The sequence below is a fragment of the Coregonus lavaretus genome, assembly GCF_964263955.1.
Source record: "Coregonus lavaretus genome assembly, chromosome: 37".
NCBI lineage: Eukaryota > Metazoa > Chordata > Actinopteri > Salmoniformes > Salmonidae > Coregonus > Coregonus lavaretus.
The window spans coordinates 27,920,813-27,936,228 of NC_140024.1; the positions used below are offsets into that span (position 1 = coordinate 27,920,813).

At 42.1% G+C, this 15,416-nt stretch overlaps 1 protein-coding gene across 5 annotated transcripts in view; it reads left to right on the forward strand.

Annotated features, from left to right (window-relative positions):
• LOC311111588 (aryl hydrocarbon receptor nuclear translocator 2) overlaps positions 1-15,416 on the forward strand; it is an 86,019-nt gene that overhangs the window by 36,619 nt on the left and 33,984 nt on the right. For all 5 annotated transcript variants that reach the window (XM_084154353.1, XM_084154355.1, XM_084154354.1 and 2 more), the window contains 4 exons: positions 2,412-2,477; positions 4,216-4,301; positions 7,308-7,384; positions 10,148-10,282. In XM_084154353.1, the coding sequence (XP_084010479.1) occupies positions 2,412-2,477; positions 4,216-4,301; positions 7,308-7,384; positions 10,148-10,282 (364 nt within the window). The remainder of the gene's footprint in view (positions 1-2,411; positions 2,478-4,215; positions 4,302-7,307; positions 7,385-10,147; positions 10,283-15,416) is intronic.

Consider the following 15,416-nt stretch of genomic DNA (forward strand, 5'->3'; position numbering starts at 1 on the left):
GCGTGGCCATCGAGCCATATGCTTCCCCCCCATGGCCATCGAGCCATATGCTTCCCCCCCCCGTGGCCATCGAGCCATATCCTTTCCCCCCATGGCCATCGAGCCATATGCTTTCTATCCCCAACATGAAGAAGTGAAGACACACCATTGTTTAAAGTGATGGATGTTTCCATAGCTCACACGTCATTATGTATGACATATCCTGCTGCAGATATTTCAATAATCACTCTAATCTGTTGGGAATCCAGCTCAGAATTCACCCCCCTGTGTGTGTGTAGCATGCACCCCCGCCCCCCTCCCACTCGCTTCAACCCCGAGCACTACTCTTGTTTATTTCATTCTCAGGATGTTTGCAAATCTAGAAACCGGTTCCTCTGATGCACACAGAATGACCGCTAAAATGTTTTTGAAATGGACGGCCCATTTTTAAAACCCAGACCACCGACACGCGTCTTCCCGATATTTCCGATGCGTCCTGACATACGTAAAGCTTCGTTAGCACAGGAATGGGGATGTTTGTGCTTGTTGCATCTGCCTCACTCACATTACACAGATGCTAATCACAGTTTGTTAGGAGGATTGGAATGTGTGTGTGTCTTTTGTTAGTTTGCTATTTAGGCCGCTTGGCAAATTGGAAACAGCATGCAGGGATGACTGTCTGCACTCTGCAGTGACCACAGCTGAGAATACACAACACACATACACAGAGCCCCAAACAGCACGCCATGCAACAAACTGTAAAGGAATTGTTCATTCTTCAACATCATTTCAGGGAAGCTAATATTAGCTAACTCCAGAAGAGCAGAAGATGATGTCATCTTGAACCTTTTGTTGATCAGTGGAAAAACTGGAGGTTGTCCCTCCTCCCTACTCTCAATAATACCTGACTCACCGGCTAAAAGAAACTCGCATGTCAAATGGGTTCTGTCTTTGTTCCATTTTTACATTTTAGTCATTTAACAGACGCTCTTATCCAGAGCAACTTACAGTTAGTGAGTGCATACATTTTTCATACTTTTTTCATACATAATGTGAGACTGTGTAGACTTGGTTAAAGCTGACATCAATGACGATAAATCCGTTTTTCTGGTTTAAACATAATTTATCCAGGTTCTCAAGTCTCAGTGAGATACAATCTGTTCTGTAAGAGAGACCTGGTCCAACAGTACACGTTGTTTGCTCCTGAGTGGCGCAGTGGTCTAAGGCACTGCATCGCAGTGCTAACTGTGCCACTAGAGATCCTGGTTCGAATCCAGGCTCTGTCGCAGCCGGCCGCGACCGGGAGACTCATGGGCGGCGCACAATTGGTCCAGGGTAGGGGAGGGAATGGCCGGCAGGGATGTAGCTCAGTTGATAGAGCATGGCGTTTGCAACGCCAGGGTTGTGGGTTCGTTTCCCATGGGGGGCCAGTATTTTTTTATTTTATTTTTTAATATATAAAATATGTATTCACTAACTGTAAGTCGCTCTGGATAAGAGCGTCTGCTAAATGACAAAAATGTAAAATGTAATGTTTTCCGTCTCCATTTCTGTGCAGTCATCTAGTCAGTACACGTGTCATTTAGCAGACACGCATACACACAAGTATGTTCAGATTTCAAAAGTATTGTTCTCATTGAGGAGAATCCTATCCACAGCAACATGGCAAACGCACCAAACAAGATTTTTCCAATAACACTCACCATGGTTGCGTTCTAAATGGCACCCTATTCCCTATATAGTTCATAGGGCTCTGGTCTAAAGTAGTGTGCTATATAGGGAATAGGGTGCCATTTGTCATGCATCTGTAGTCTCACACAGCTAATACAACAGTACATTATATAATGTCAGGCCCTGGTTATTTGTTCAGTCAGTGTGTTCTAGCTCTCTGGTCTTAACATCTCTGTATCTGTTTTCAGTGGGACTGGTTCACATCTCTGTCTCTTTCCATCTCTGTCTTCTCTCGCTCCCTTCCTTTCTCTGTGTGTGTGTGCCTATGTGTCTGTTTCTGCATTCGTGTGTGTGTGTGTGTGTGTGTGTGTGTGTGTGTGTGTGTGTGTGTGCGCACTACACGTGTGCCAAATAGGAGTCCTAGGCCCAGTGTTACCATAGTGTGTATGATGTATAGCAGGGTTCCCCCCAAAAAATATAAAAAGACTGTAAAAACACCAGCAAATCAGCTCCAAGTGATTTACATTTTGGAAATCTGTTCTAAAGTATTCACACGCATAACAGAGAGAGGTATGCAAATGTAAGTGAGGTTTGAAATGATTGTTTTTGTCAAATATTCTTCTTGCGTTCAATTTGTAGTCTACAAATGATTTGTAATTATGTGTCGACCCCCTGACCATCCGCTCAAGAAAAGATCGTCCCGCGTTTGAATCTAGTTGATGATCCCTGATGTATAGTATCCTGTGTGTGTTACTCTTCAGATGTGGCAGCACCCCACTGGACCACATCTCTCTCAACCGACTGTCCAACATGAGGAAGAGATACAGGTGAGGCAGACAGACGTCCGCTGTCACTTTACTATTCCTACCTTTCTTTTTTACTCCATTTATTTTCTCCCCGTCTCAATATGGCCTTAGAAATAAAAACGTACCGATGATTTAGCCCTTCGGAGATTCCATCATTGGAACGTTTTTTTATTTATAAGGCCATATTGAGACAGCTCCCATTTTACTTGTGTAACTACGTTGTCCAGCAGACAAATGAAAACTGTCGCCTGTGATCACATGACTGTGTTTTGTTGATTGTGCCTAAGACCCGTACAGAGCTAGGGGAAAAGCTTTCCAGTTCTCTGTCCCTTCCGCTTGGAACAAGCTTCAGGTCCTGAAATTACAGGAGCTCGTCCCTTTAAATGAGTTTAAAGCTTAAAGGTTAAACACTGATGGGAAATTAAGTGTGGGGGGGCCTGTCAATGTTTTAACCCCTATTTGCACCATTCTTTCCCAAACCATCTTGCTGTTCAATGTGTAAATTAGATTTTTCTAACTGTAGTGTTTTATGTTGTAAATGTGTCTGCAACTTTGTGTGTTGCTATTTTGGCCAGGTCTCTCTTGATCTCAATGAGACTAACCTGGTAAAATAAAGGTAAAACATTTTTATAAAGCCCTTTTTACATGAGCAGTTGTCACAAAGTGCTTTACAGATACCCAGCCTAAAACCCCAGAGAGCTAGCAATGCAGATGCAGAAGCACAGTGGCTAGGAAAAACTCCCTAGAAAGGCAGAAACCTAGGCTGCATAAGCATTTTTTTGGTCCAAACAGTATTTAAAAATAAAAGTGTGTGTGTATATATATTTTTTATTATTATATATTCATTATTATTATTATTATACATTTGGGGCTTGATAAATGCTTAAACGACTAAAACCATATATAAAGTATATAGAAAATATAACGGACCTATACACTGAGTGTACAAAACATTAGGAACACCTTCCTAATATTGAGTTGCACCCCCTTTTGCCCTCAAAACAGCCTCAATTCATTGGGGCATGGACTATACAAGGTGTCAAGTGTTCCACAGGGATGCTGGCCCATGTTTACTCAAATGCTTCCCACACGGGAAACTGTTGAGCGTGAAAAAACCAGCTGCGTTGCAGTTCTTGACACTCAAACCGGTGCGCCTGGCACCTACTGCTATACCCTGTTCAAAGGCACTTAAATATTTTGTCTTGCCCATTCACCCTCTGAATGGCACACATACACAATCCATGCCTCAATTGTCTCGAGGCTTAAAAATCCTTCTTTAAACTGCCTCCTCCCTTTCATCTACACTGATTTTGAAGTGGATTTAACAAGTGACATCAATAAGGGATCATAGCTTTCACCTGGATTCACCTGGTCAGTCTGTCATGGAAGAAGTTCCTAATGTTTTGTACACTCATTGTGTATTTTTAAATAATATAATCTTTGAGAACTAACAATCACCAAAATAAAAAGCTAGACAGTCAGAGAGAATTGACATTTCCACAAACAATGAATTTAGCAGTGTTGATTTTGTTATTATGTTTGAGCAAAAGAACACAGCATTAGCCATTGCAAAATGCATAGAAATTAGCTTTAAAACTGCAACATTTTCGCTCAGCTCCATGGAAAAATGTGTAGAATTAGTATTTTTCACGCCGCCCCTGTCACGCCCACCACCTAAGCCCGTTATTGATCCAGAAAAAACCCTGGTGTGTGTGTGTGTGTGTGTTATAAAATGTGTGTGTAATCTGATTGTTTCTAGGAACGGCCTGGGACCCTCGAAGGAGGGAGAGGATCAGTACTCTGTGGTGCACTGTACCGGCTACATCAAGGCATGGCCCCCTGCAGGTAGTTACTGACACACATACACAACCCTTTTCTACCCAGAGTTCTCCCTAACTAGGTCAACAAATAGCTTTGTTGATGCTAGCAGTGTGTGGGTCTTCCATTCAAAACATTGAGACAACAGTGGTGGTAGCAGAACACACACACACACACACGTTTTCTACATTCTATTCTATAGATTCCTCAGGTTCAATAAAATATTCTCAGGTGTCTGATGGTGTGATTGTGGGGTCTGGGATGTTTAATTAGTCTCTCTCACACACAAACACACACACACACACTGACAGAGGTGACGTCGCATCCAGGATGGATGGGGGTCAGAGATCACACAGGACCTCGGATGCACTCATTGACACACACACGCCAACTCTTCCAAGTGTTTACAGAGTCACGAAACCCCCCGGTCTGGAATTGTCTGCAATTCCCAGAACCAGGTGTCTAGATGTGGGGTGGGGGGGGTGGGGTTGAGCAACTTTTAGCATCACAGTATGAAATGTACTTAAAGTGCTTTGAGGCTGCACTGGATGATTCCCAGAATCCCGATCACACGCACACTACACGTGTGTGGAAATCGTTGACACATGTTTTACTTCCTGGGACAAAAATAGACCAGTGGAATGTTCTGGTCTGTCAGTCTATCGCTCGCCCACTATCAGTCTTAAGGTACTGAATTAAGTGATAATGCCCGAGAAGCCGGTGTTTGGAGAATATATTGGCATGGGTGTTGTTAGGCCCGAGACGAAGTAGAGGGCTGGCAAACCGTGCCAATATATCCTCCAAACACCGGCTTCTCAAGCATTATCACTTTTATAAAACGGTTACCAACATATTCAAATAATGATTGACATATTTTCATTAAAAAAATTATTTTGAATTTATTCATACTATTTCATCCTTCCACGAGACATAGTCCCGACACAAATCCCGACACAAGCCGGCTGGTCGTTCATTCTATTGGTTCGGTTCCCAGAGATAAGGGATAAGTCGTTCAGTCTTTTTGTTCTGCATCTATTGACCCAGTCGTTGGTTCTAAATGTTCTATTGCCATACTGGTTGGCAACGTTCTTATCCCTTGCTCCCTAGCTAGCCAACTACGGCTAACTTAGTCACGTCAACTGTAGATGCATTTGCATTTGTTTAAGCTGTTTTCTAGTGACATTTATTTGGATACATCCATAACAATGAGCTAATGAGGCGCGATTTCGTCTGGCATAGAAAATGTGCTCAATCGTCAGGACACTGTTGTTCAGAGGAGCTAGCCAACAACACAGCTAACACAATCACTTAAAATGAAGCTGGAAAGACTGCAAACTAGCTGCACTTTGTTTCGTTTTACCTTTTTTCAATTGACATTTCTTTGTATATATCCATAAAGATTATGCCAGCTGATTCATGATTTCGACTGACTGAGAAACGCTGACTGCCTGTCTGTCTCAGGAGATCGAATTTGAATATTGAAACAATGTTGCAAATGTCGGAGAGACAGACAGCAAGGTTATACAAATCTCCGCTGTTGAAAACTAAATGTTAGTCTAAAAGAAATGTGAGATAATGTCTAGATGCTTTTTATAGTAGAGATCAAGTTTATAAAGTGCCTGGCTGGGTTGATGAGACAGTGGATTGTGCAGTCAGATGGAACAGAGTAAATAGGCACGTTAACGTCATAGATTTAGCCGGTGGTAACTTGTGGAATAGACACCGGCTGGAATGCGGTTTTAACCAATCAGCATTCAGGATTAGACCCACCCGTTGTATAATCGGACGCATCACCCGCGTGCACACACACGCACGTAGACCATCCATCCTTCTGGCTTATGAAAACAGCACAGGAACTGGTAGGATGTAGCGCATGGCTCATGTCAGCTCTTCTGGGCACCATTTCATAAAACGTCTCAGATTATGAGTGCAGATCTAGGATCAGGTCCCCCCCTGTTCATGTAAAGGGCAATTCTAGATCAGCACTCCTACTCTGTGTCTTTCTGAACAAAGGCCCTGGGGAGACTAAAGTGGATGGAGGTCAGGTAGTAGGATGGATGGTAATTGGCTGGGATGGAACATCAAAATTATAGTTGCGTATATTATTGAATCTAGACGTATGTGTCCCAATTGGCACCCTATTCCCATATGTCTCTGGTCAAAATTAGTGCACTATACAGTGAATAGGGTACCTATTGGCCCTGGTCAAAAGTAGTGCACTATATAGGGAAAAGGGTGCCATTTGGGCCGTAGACTACTTCTTGCATTGACGTGGCTGACTAGTTGGTTGAATATGCAAGTAAAAGTCCTCAACACAGATTGTCTTTTTTTTATCAAGGTTTTTTATTTGTCATTTGAAAGATTATACAGACAATAAGACAGACAGATCGAAAAACACACTGATCCTCTACTGGGGGGGGGGGGGATCTGCGAACAGTCTTCATTATGACTGATAGGTGTTTTTGTGTTTCCGGAATTCATTATTGTGGGAAACTGATATCAACATTTAAATCAATATAAAACTTGATGGAACAAGAACTCTCTCTTGCTCATTCTCTCTCCCTCCCTCCCTCCCTCCCTCTCTCCCTCTGTGATGTACATGATTATTGATACTGGCAGTAAGAGAGAGAAGTTTTTGGATATTTGTTCCGGATGATTTGCAGAGATTCATAGAGACTGTGTGTATGTGTTTACATGCCTGCCTGTGTGTGTGTGTGTGTGTGATTTATCTGCTTGCGTCTCAGCCGTTATTGAGAAAGCAGCTTGTACATCACACTGGTACGGTACTAGACTACACAGTGTCATGCTGGAAATCACCTCTCAACAACACAAAGTTCACATCTGAAATGCAAAATCACACATTTACACTTTATTGGATAGCTGCCATCTTGATATCTCACTGTCTCGTGTATTTAATATATTTTTCTCCCCCACTCTCTTTTTTTTATCTCTCTCTTTTCTCCCTCTTTTCCCTCCCTCCCTCTTTTCTCTCTCTCCCTCTTTTCTCACGCTCCCTCTTTCTCCCTATCTCAGGTATGACCATACCAGAAGAAGACACAGAGGCAGGACAGACCAGTAAATACTGCCTGGTGGCCATCGGAAGACTGCAGGTACCGTCCTGTGTGTTTGTGTACACGCTCTGTGATGACGTGCAGAGATTAGCACACGACACAGTCTCCTCTCCCATTGCTATATAAAGTTATGGATCCACAAAAAGCCTCTGCTCAAATTAAATGGAAACCCAATCACCTCAGTCTCATGTTGTCTGTGTCTGTGATCTATGTTTGTGTGGTTGGGTGGGTGCATATCGTTTATGCCAAGGTGTGTGACCTGAGCACGGGGTTGTCAGGGAGCATCAGTCCAGGAGGATTACAGTAATGGAGCAGACAGGTGGAACGTGCACTGAAGAGCTCTATCCATCCTCCCATAACTTGCGTCTCGTGTGTGTGGTGTGAAGAGCTCCACCCTTCCTCCCATAACTCACCCCCCCCGCCCAATAGCTCAACCAGCTCAACTCCTCTTCATATGTCCAACATCTTCCCTCTCCCACCTTAACCTTCTCAGCTCCCAGACTTCTCTGATGTTTTAGAAGGAGTTGAACTGCTACTGTCCCCTCATAGGATCCCATATACCCCCCATACTCAACTGGCGGACCGCAGTCTGGATCTGAACCCAGAACGGGGTCAATGCGGACCGGGGGTCCTGGTTTACTCGTCGGGCTTCGACCCCTGGTATCATATAAACACTCATAAGACATGGAAAAATGTGTGAAATTGCAGGAAATGAGCTTTAAAAGAGCAAACCATTATCTACCCCATGCAAAATGTGTAGAATTAAGGGAAATTAGCTTTAAAACTGCAAAATGTTCTATCCACCAACAAGGGGTGTGAGGTGGGGGTTTGTTACTATGCCGATAAATGACAATATCCATCCGGACCTTCGCCACCTAGAACATTTGTGTGACTGGACCTTCTCAAATAGTACTTGAGTATACTGCCATATACAATAGAACCTCATAGAGAGATGGGAACCTCTTGAGTCAGACTGACCGGTCAACCAAACGGGCAATATCGAACTGGGACATGTATTGAACACCAAAAACAGGATATTTCTGCAGGATACAGACAAACGTAAAGGATGCTTACATGTGCTTAAGACACACCAGACGTACAGTATCTGGCTAAATGGTCAAAACAATGTGTTAATATGTAGGTAATATTTTCTGTTAAATTTTGATAAAACCTTTTCTACTGTATCTCAAACGCTGCCGATTAACCACTTGGGACAGTTTTCAGGACCATTTAACCACTTGGGACAGTTTTCAGGACATTGTAATCCAGATTCCGTCTCTTTGCTTTTGGACGAAACTTTTGAGACACAACTGAAGTCTTTATGAGACCACATCACATGCTACAACAGATATCATGTTCATATGATCGGATGACATTAGGAAGAAACAGGCCTTTGGTGTCGGGAACGGAAGCTAATGGGGGAACAGAATTGAGCACAACACAGGATAATTTTAAGCTGCATTAAACATGCTCCTGAAAAAGTGCCCCGTATTCATATAGCTTCTCAGAGTAGGAGTGCTGATCTAGGATCAGTTTAGTATTTTAGGTCTTGATGAATTAGATTAAATGGAGAGGGGGGGGCCTGATCCTGGATCAGCACTCCCACTATGAGACGCTTTATGAATAAGGGCCCTGAAGGCTCTCAAAAATAACCTTCCTGGTACTCCCATCCTCCTCCTGCTTTTACCTTCTCCATCATCTCACATATATAACCCTCTGGTCCCTTCGTCCTTTAATCTCTCTCACATATACTGTATCTAACCCTCTGGTCCCTTCGTCCTTTAATCTCTCTCACATATACTGTATCTAACCCTCCGGTCCCTTCGTCCTTTAATCTCTCTCACATATACTGTATCTAACCCTCCGGTCCCTTCGTCCTTTAATCTCTCTCACATATACTGGATCTAACCCTCTGCTCCCTTCGTCCTTTAATCTCTCACATATACTGTATCTAACCCTCCGGTCCCTTCGTCCTTTAATCTCTCTCACATATACTGTATCTAAACCTCTGGTCCCTTCGTCCTTTAATCTCTCTCACATATACTGTATCTAACCCTCCGGTCCCTTCATCCTTTAATCTCTCTCACATATACTGTATCTAACCCTCCGGTCCCTTCATCCTTTAATCTCTCTCACATATACTGTATCTAACCCTCTGGTCCCTTCGTCCTTTAATCTCTCACATATACTGTATCTAACCCTCCGGTCCCTTCGTCCTTTAATCTCTCTCACATATACTGTATCTAACCCTCTGGTCCCTTCGTCCTTTAATCTCTCTCACATATACTGTATCTAACCCTCCGGTCCCTTCGTCCTTTAATCTCTCTCACATATACTGTATCTAACCCTCTGGTCCCTTCGTCCTTTAATCTCTCACATATACTGTATCTAACCCTCCGGTCCCTTCGTCCTTTAATCTCTCTCACATATACTGTATCTAACCCTCCGGTCCCTTCGTCCTTTAATCTCTCTCACATATACTGTATCTAACCCTCCGGTCCCTTCGTCCTTTTTCATCCGCTTTTAACTAGCAAGGGAGGAACATCACATTCTTAGTCAACATGTTTTAGGAGATGAAGAGTTCTGAGGTTTTATGTAACCATGTCCAAAGAGTCATCTCCCACCTGATGAAAATTCAAGAGGTTGAGAGAAGAAATGCGCTAAAAGCAATTGAAAAAAAGGTTTTAAGTTTCAGAGAGTCTGTCAAAACCTTTGTGCCAATGTTTCATCAATCAATTTTCCAGAAATGTTTATTAACTGATTGGTTAATTAATCGATTACATGTTCCCCCTCATCTCCTAGGTGACCAGTTCTCCCGTTTCCATGGATATGAATGGCCTGTCGGTTCCCACAGAGTTCCTGTCGCGCCACAACTCAGACGGCATCATCACTTTTGTGGACCCGCGGTGCATCAATGTGATTGGATACCAGCCTCAGGTTGGTTCCTCCCCCTATTCATCACAATCAGGGTCTCGTTTAGTAGGGCACGACGTTGCGAAACATTTAGAAAATTGCGAAACGTAACCGGAACAGTCTGTGAGGTGACATCAAAACTATCATGTTATTGAGCGGAACCATATTGAGCAAAACATATCTGTTGCCTGTGATGCCACCTGTCAGAGTTCACAATAAAAGCCCTATGGTGAACTGGAGCCGCTCGTTCGATGCCCACTCATCACATTCTACTCATTCTTTAGGGCAAGACATTGTGAAATGTTGTGAAAATGTTGCAAATAGTGACCAGTAGTGACGTAACCTGTTAATAGGTTTCCAACCCCCCTTGACGAAATGGAGCAGCTGATGCCATGTCACAGACTGTTAAATGTAAAGATGAGGCAGTGTTTCATTTGAAATTGAAGAGGCCCGGAATATTGATTTCATGGTCTTTATGCACCGCCTGGAAACTAAACTATGGGAAACGCCAACCGTGTCCGGATACTGAATGGTCCTATGTACTAAATAGGCTTTTTTGGCTATGCAACAATAGTATGTTTTATAGTATGTATAATTGAAAAAAAGAAATAAGTACACTTTAAATGCCAGGATGTCCTACTCCTTTCCTAGTATGAATTCGCTGCGCACTATTGAGGAAGATAATCTTCTTTTCAGACCAGCGTGTGTTTAATAACAGATCAAGGGGACAGGCTGTACTTAGTGGAGTCCTTGTTTTCACCTGTCCCACCATGTTAGATCAGCAGTGAAAGGGAGGAAGGGTAGTATGCATTTTCACAGAAGCTATAGAAACCCTGGTTCCTAATATTGCCTTATAAGGAGAGATGAACCCTGCTTGTTGGCTTGTAATGTAAGACCCCTGTCTGTGTGTTAGTACGTACTTGTGAGTTTACAGACATAAGTTACAGTAGGGCCTTTTTAGATGACAATCCAACTGCAGGTTTTAAAGATGATTTACAAGTGTATACACAGACAACTATCTTTTAAGTTATTTAAAGCTTCAATAACTTAAGATTGAAGTGTTCTCCATTTTCCCAGCCTGACTCTTGATAGGTCAGATGTTGGTAAAGACTGTAGGATAGAGTTACAGTGTAAAGAATGTACATATTGTGTTCCGAAGCGCTTGAATTTAGCCTACACCAGAATACAGAGCGACATTTTAAACCTGACAGACTGTCGACTGATCGCTCAATCAATTAATCATTTAGGGTTGCAAAAATTCGAATAACTTTCTCAACATTCCCCGATTTTCCTGGTTATTCCATCCTGATTCCAGGTAATTTCCAACCGGGATTTCAGGAAGATCTGGGAATTTTGGGAAAGTTACCAGATTTCTGCAAACCCTACAACCAATCAATCAATCAATCAAAGACTATCATGGCCTAATCATTATCTTTTGAGTGGTCCTTACATTCCAGCATGTCTTGATAGCTCTATATGCTGTGTTATTTGTATTTGTATTTATTATGGATCCCCATTAGTTCCTGCCAAGGCAGCAGCTACTTTTCCTGGGGTCCAGCAAAATTAAGGCAGTTATACATTTAAAACAACATTACAATACATTCATAACAGATTTCACAGCACACTAAGTGTGTGCCCTCATGCACCTACTCCACTACCACAAATCCACAACACAAAATCCATGTGTACATGTGAGTATAGAGTGTATGTTATCATGTGTGTGTATGCATGTGTCTGTGCCTATGTTTGTGTTGCTGCACAGTCCCCGCTGTTCCATAAGGTGTATTTTTTATCTGTTTTTTAAATCTGATTCTACTGCTTGCATCAGTTACCTGATGTGGAATAGAGTTCCATGTAGTCATGGCTCTATGTAGTACTGTGCGCCTCCAATAGTCTGTTCTGGACTTGGGGACAGTGAAGAGACCTCTGGTGGCATGTCTTGTGGGGTATGCATGGGTGTCTGAGCTGTGTGCCAGTCGTTCAAACAGACAGCTCGGTGCTTTCAACATGTCAACACCTCTCACAAACACAAGCAGTGATGAAGTCAATCTCTCCTCCACTTTGAGCCAGGAGAGATTGACATGCATATTATAAATGTTTGCTCTCTGTGTACAACCAAGGGCCAGCCGTGCTGCCCTGTTTTGAGCCAATTGCAATTTTCCTAAGTCCCTCTTTGTGGCACCTGACCACACGACTGAACAGTAGTCCAGGTGCGATAAAACTAGAGCCTGTAGGACCTGCCTTGTTGAAAGTGCTGTTAAGAAGGTAGAGCAGCACTTTATTATGGACAGACTTCTCCCCATCTTAGCTACTGTTGTATCAATATGTTTTGACCATGACAGTTTACAATCCAGGGTTACTCCAAGCAGTTTAGTAACCTCAACTTGCTCAATCTCCACATTATTTATTACAAGATTTAATTGAGGTTTGGAGTTTAGTGAATGATATGTTCCAAATACAATGCTTTTAGTTTTAGAAATATTTAGGACTAACTTCTTCCTTGCCACCCACTCTGAAACTAACTGCAACTCTTTGTTAAGTGTTGCAGTCATTTCAGTCGCTGTAGTAGCTGACATGTATAGTGTTGAGTCATCCACATACATAGACACTCTGGCTTTACTCGAAGCCAGTGGCATGTCATTAGTAAAGATTGAAAAAAGTAATGGGCCTAAACAGCTGCCTTGGGGAATTCCTGATTCTACCTGGATTATGTTGGAGAGGCTTCCATTAAAGAACACCCTCTGTGTTCTGTTAGACAGGTAACTCTGTATCCACAATATAGCAGGTGGAGTAAAGCCATAACACATATGTTTTTCCAGCAGCAGACTATGATCGATAATATCAAAAGCCGCACTGAAGTCTAACAAAACAGCCCCCACAATCTTTTTATCATCAATTTCTCTCAGCCAATCATCAGTCATTTGTGGAAGTGCTTGTTGAATGTCCTTCTCTATAAGCATGCTGAAAGTTTGTTGTCAATTTGTTTACTGTAAAATAGCATTGTATCTGGTCAAACACCATTTTTTCCAAAAGTTTACTAAGGGTTGGTAACAGGCTAATTGGTCGGCTATTTGAGCCAGTAAAGGGGGCTTTTGCTTCCATCCAAGCCTGGGGGCACACAAATTCTAGTAGCTTACATTGAAAATATGGCAAATAGGAGTGGCAATATCGTCCGCTATTATCCTCAGTAATTTTCCATCCAAGTTGTCAGACCCTGGTGGCTTGTCATTGTTGATAGACAACGATAATTTTTTCACCTCTTCCACACTCACTTTACGGAATTCAAAATTACAACGTTTGTCTTTCATAATTTGGTCAGATATACTTGGATGTGTAGTGTCAGCAATTGTTGCTGGCATGTCATGCCTAAGTTTGCTAATCATGCCAATGAAAAAATCATTAAAGTAGTTGGCAATATCAGTTGGTTTTGTGATGAATGAGCCATCTGATTCAATGAATGATGGAGCTGAGTTTGCCTTTTTCCCCAAAATTTCATTTAAGGTGCTCCAAAGCTTTTTACTATCATTCTTTGTGTCATTTATCTTTGTTTCATAGTGTAGTTTCTTCTTTTTATTCAGTTTAGTCACATGATTTCTCAATTTTGCAATATGTTTGCCAATCGGTTGTGCAGCCAGACTTATTTGCCATTCCTTTTGCCTCATCCTTCTCAACCATACAATTTTTCAATTCCTCATCAATCCACAGGGATTTAACAGTTTATTACAGTCATTTTCTTAATGGGTGCATGCTTATTAGTATCAGGAATAAGCAATTTCATAAATGTGTAAAGTGCAGTGTCTGTTTACTCCTCATTACACACCACGGACCAACACATATTCTTTACATCAACAACATAGGAATCACTACAAAACTTATTGTATGACCTTTTATACACAATATTTGGCCCAGCCTTTTGAACTTTGGTTTTCCTGGATATGGCTACTACATTGTGATCACTACATCCAATGGATTTGGATACTGCTTTCAAACAAATCTCTGCAGCATTAGTAAAGATATAATCAATACATGTTGATGATTTTATTCCTGTAATGTTTGTAATTACCCTGGTAGGTTGACTGATAACCTGAACCAGGTTGCAGGCACTGGTTAGTTTGAAACTTTCTCTTGAGTGGGCAGCCTGATGAAAGCCAGTCAATATTTAAATCACCCAGAAAGTATACCTCTCTATTGATATCACATACATTATCAAGCATTTCACACGTTATCCAGATACTGACTGTTAGCACTTGGTGGTCTATAGCAGCTTCCCACCAGAATGGGCATTAGGTGAGGCAGATGAACCTGTAGCCATATTACTTCAACAGTATTTAACATGAGATCCTCTCTAATCTTCACAGGAATGTGGTTCTGAATATAAACAGCAACACCTCCACCATTGGCATTTCTAAATTTTATGTAAATGTTATAACCTTGTATTGCTACCACTGTATCATCAAAGGTATTATCTATGTGAGTTTCAGAGATAGTCAGAAAATGAATGTAATCTGTTACTAGCAAGTTATTGAATTCATGAACCTTGTTTCTTAAACTACATATGTTAACGTGGGCTATTTTGAGCACTTTTCTTCTGGGATGTTTACTTGTTTTTATTGTTTTACTGGGAAGCTTAGCAGCAGTAGATGCGCTCATGTTCTTAATGTTAGTGCAGGGTGAGCTGCACACAGTGGTCTTCCTCCTCGGGCACACCGGCTCAGTGCTAACAACAGTATAAATCTGGTTCTTAGGCACATGATTACTGCATACAATAGCTGTAGGGTCAGCAGAGGCATTCAGGGCAGTTAGAGGGACATAAATTAGGTTACTTATATTGTGTCTACCGACGCCCCTGGTGTAATGTACATTTGCTGAAGCGTTTTGACAACTCTGCGTCACAATGGTAGGGATTAGCTGAGCTGGGCTTGGGTCATTGTTAAGTCATTGTCTCAACGCAGCCTTATAATGCTGTGAAAGGATCCAGGAACCCAAATTATTTGGGTGGATCCCATCCTTATAAAACGTGTTTTGTTTCCAAAAGGTATCGAAATTGTCAACAAAAGTTACACCCATTGAGCTGCAATAATCACGTAGCCAGTTGTGAAGAGCAAGAATCCTGCTAAAGCATTCAATGCTACGATTCAGAGAGGGCACAGGGCCAGAT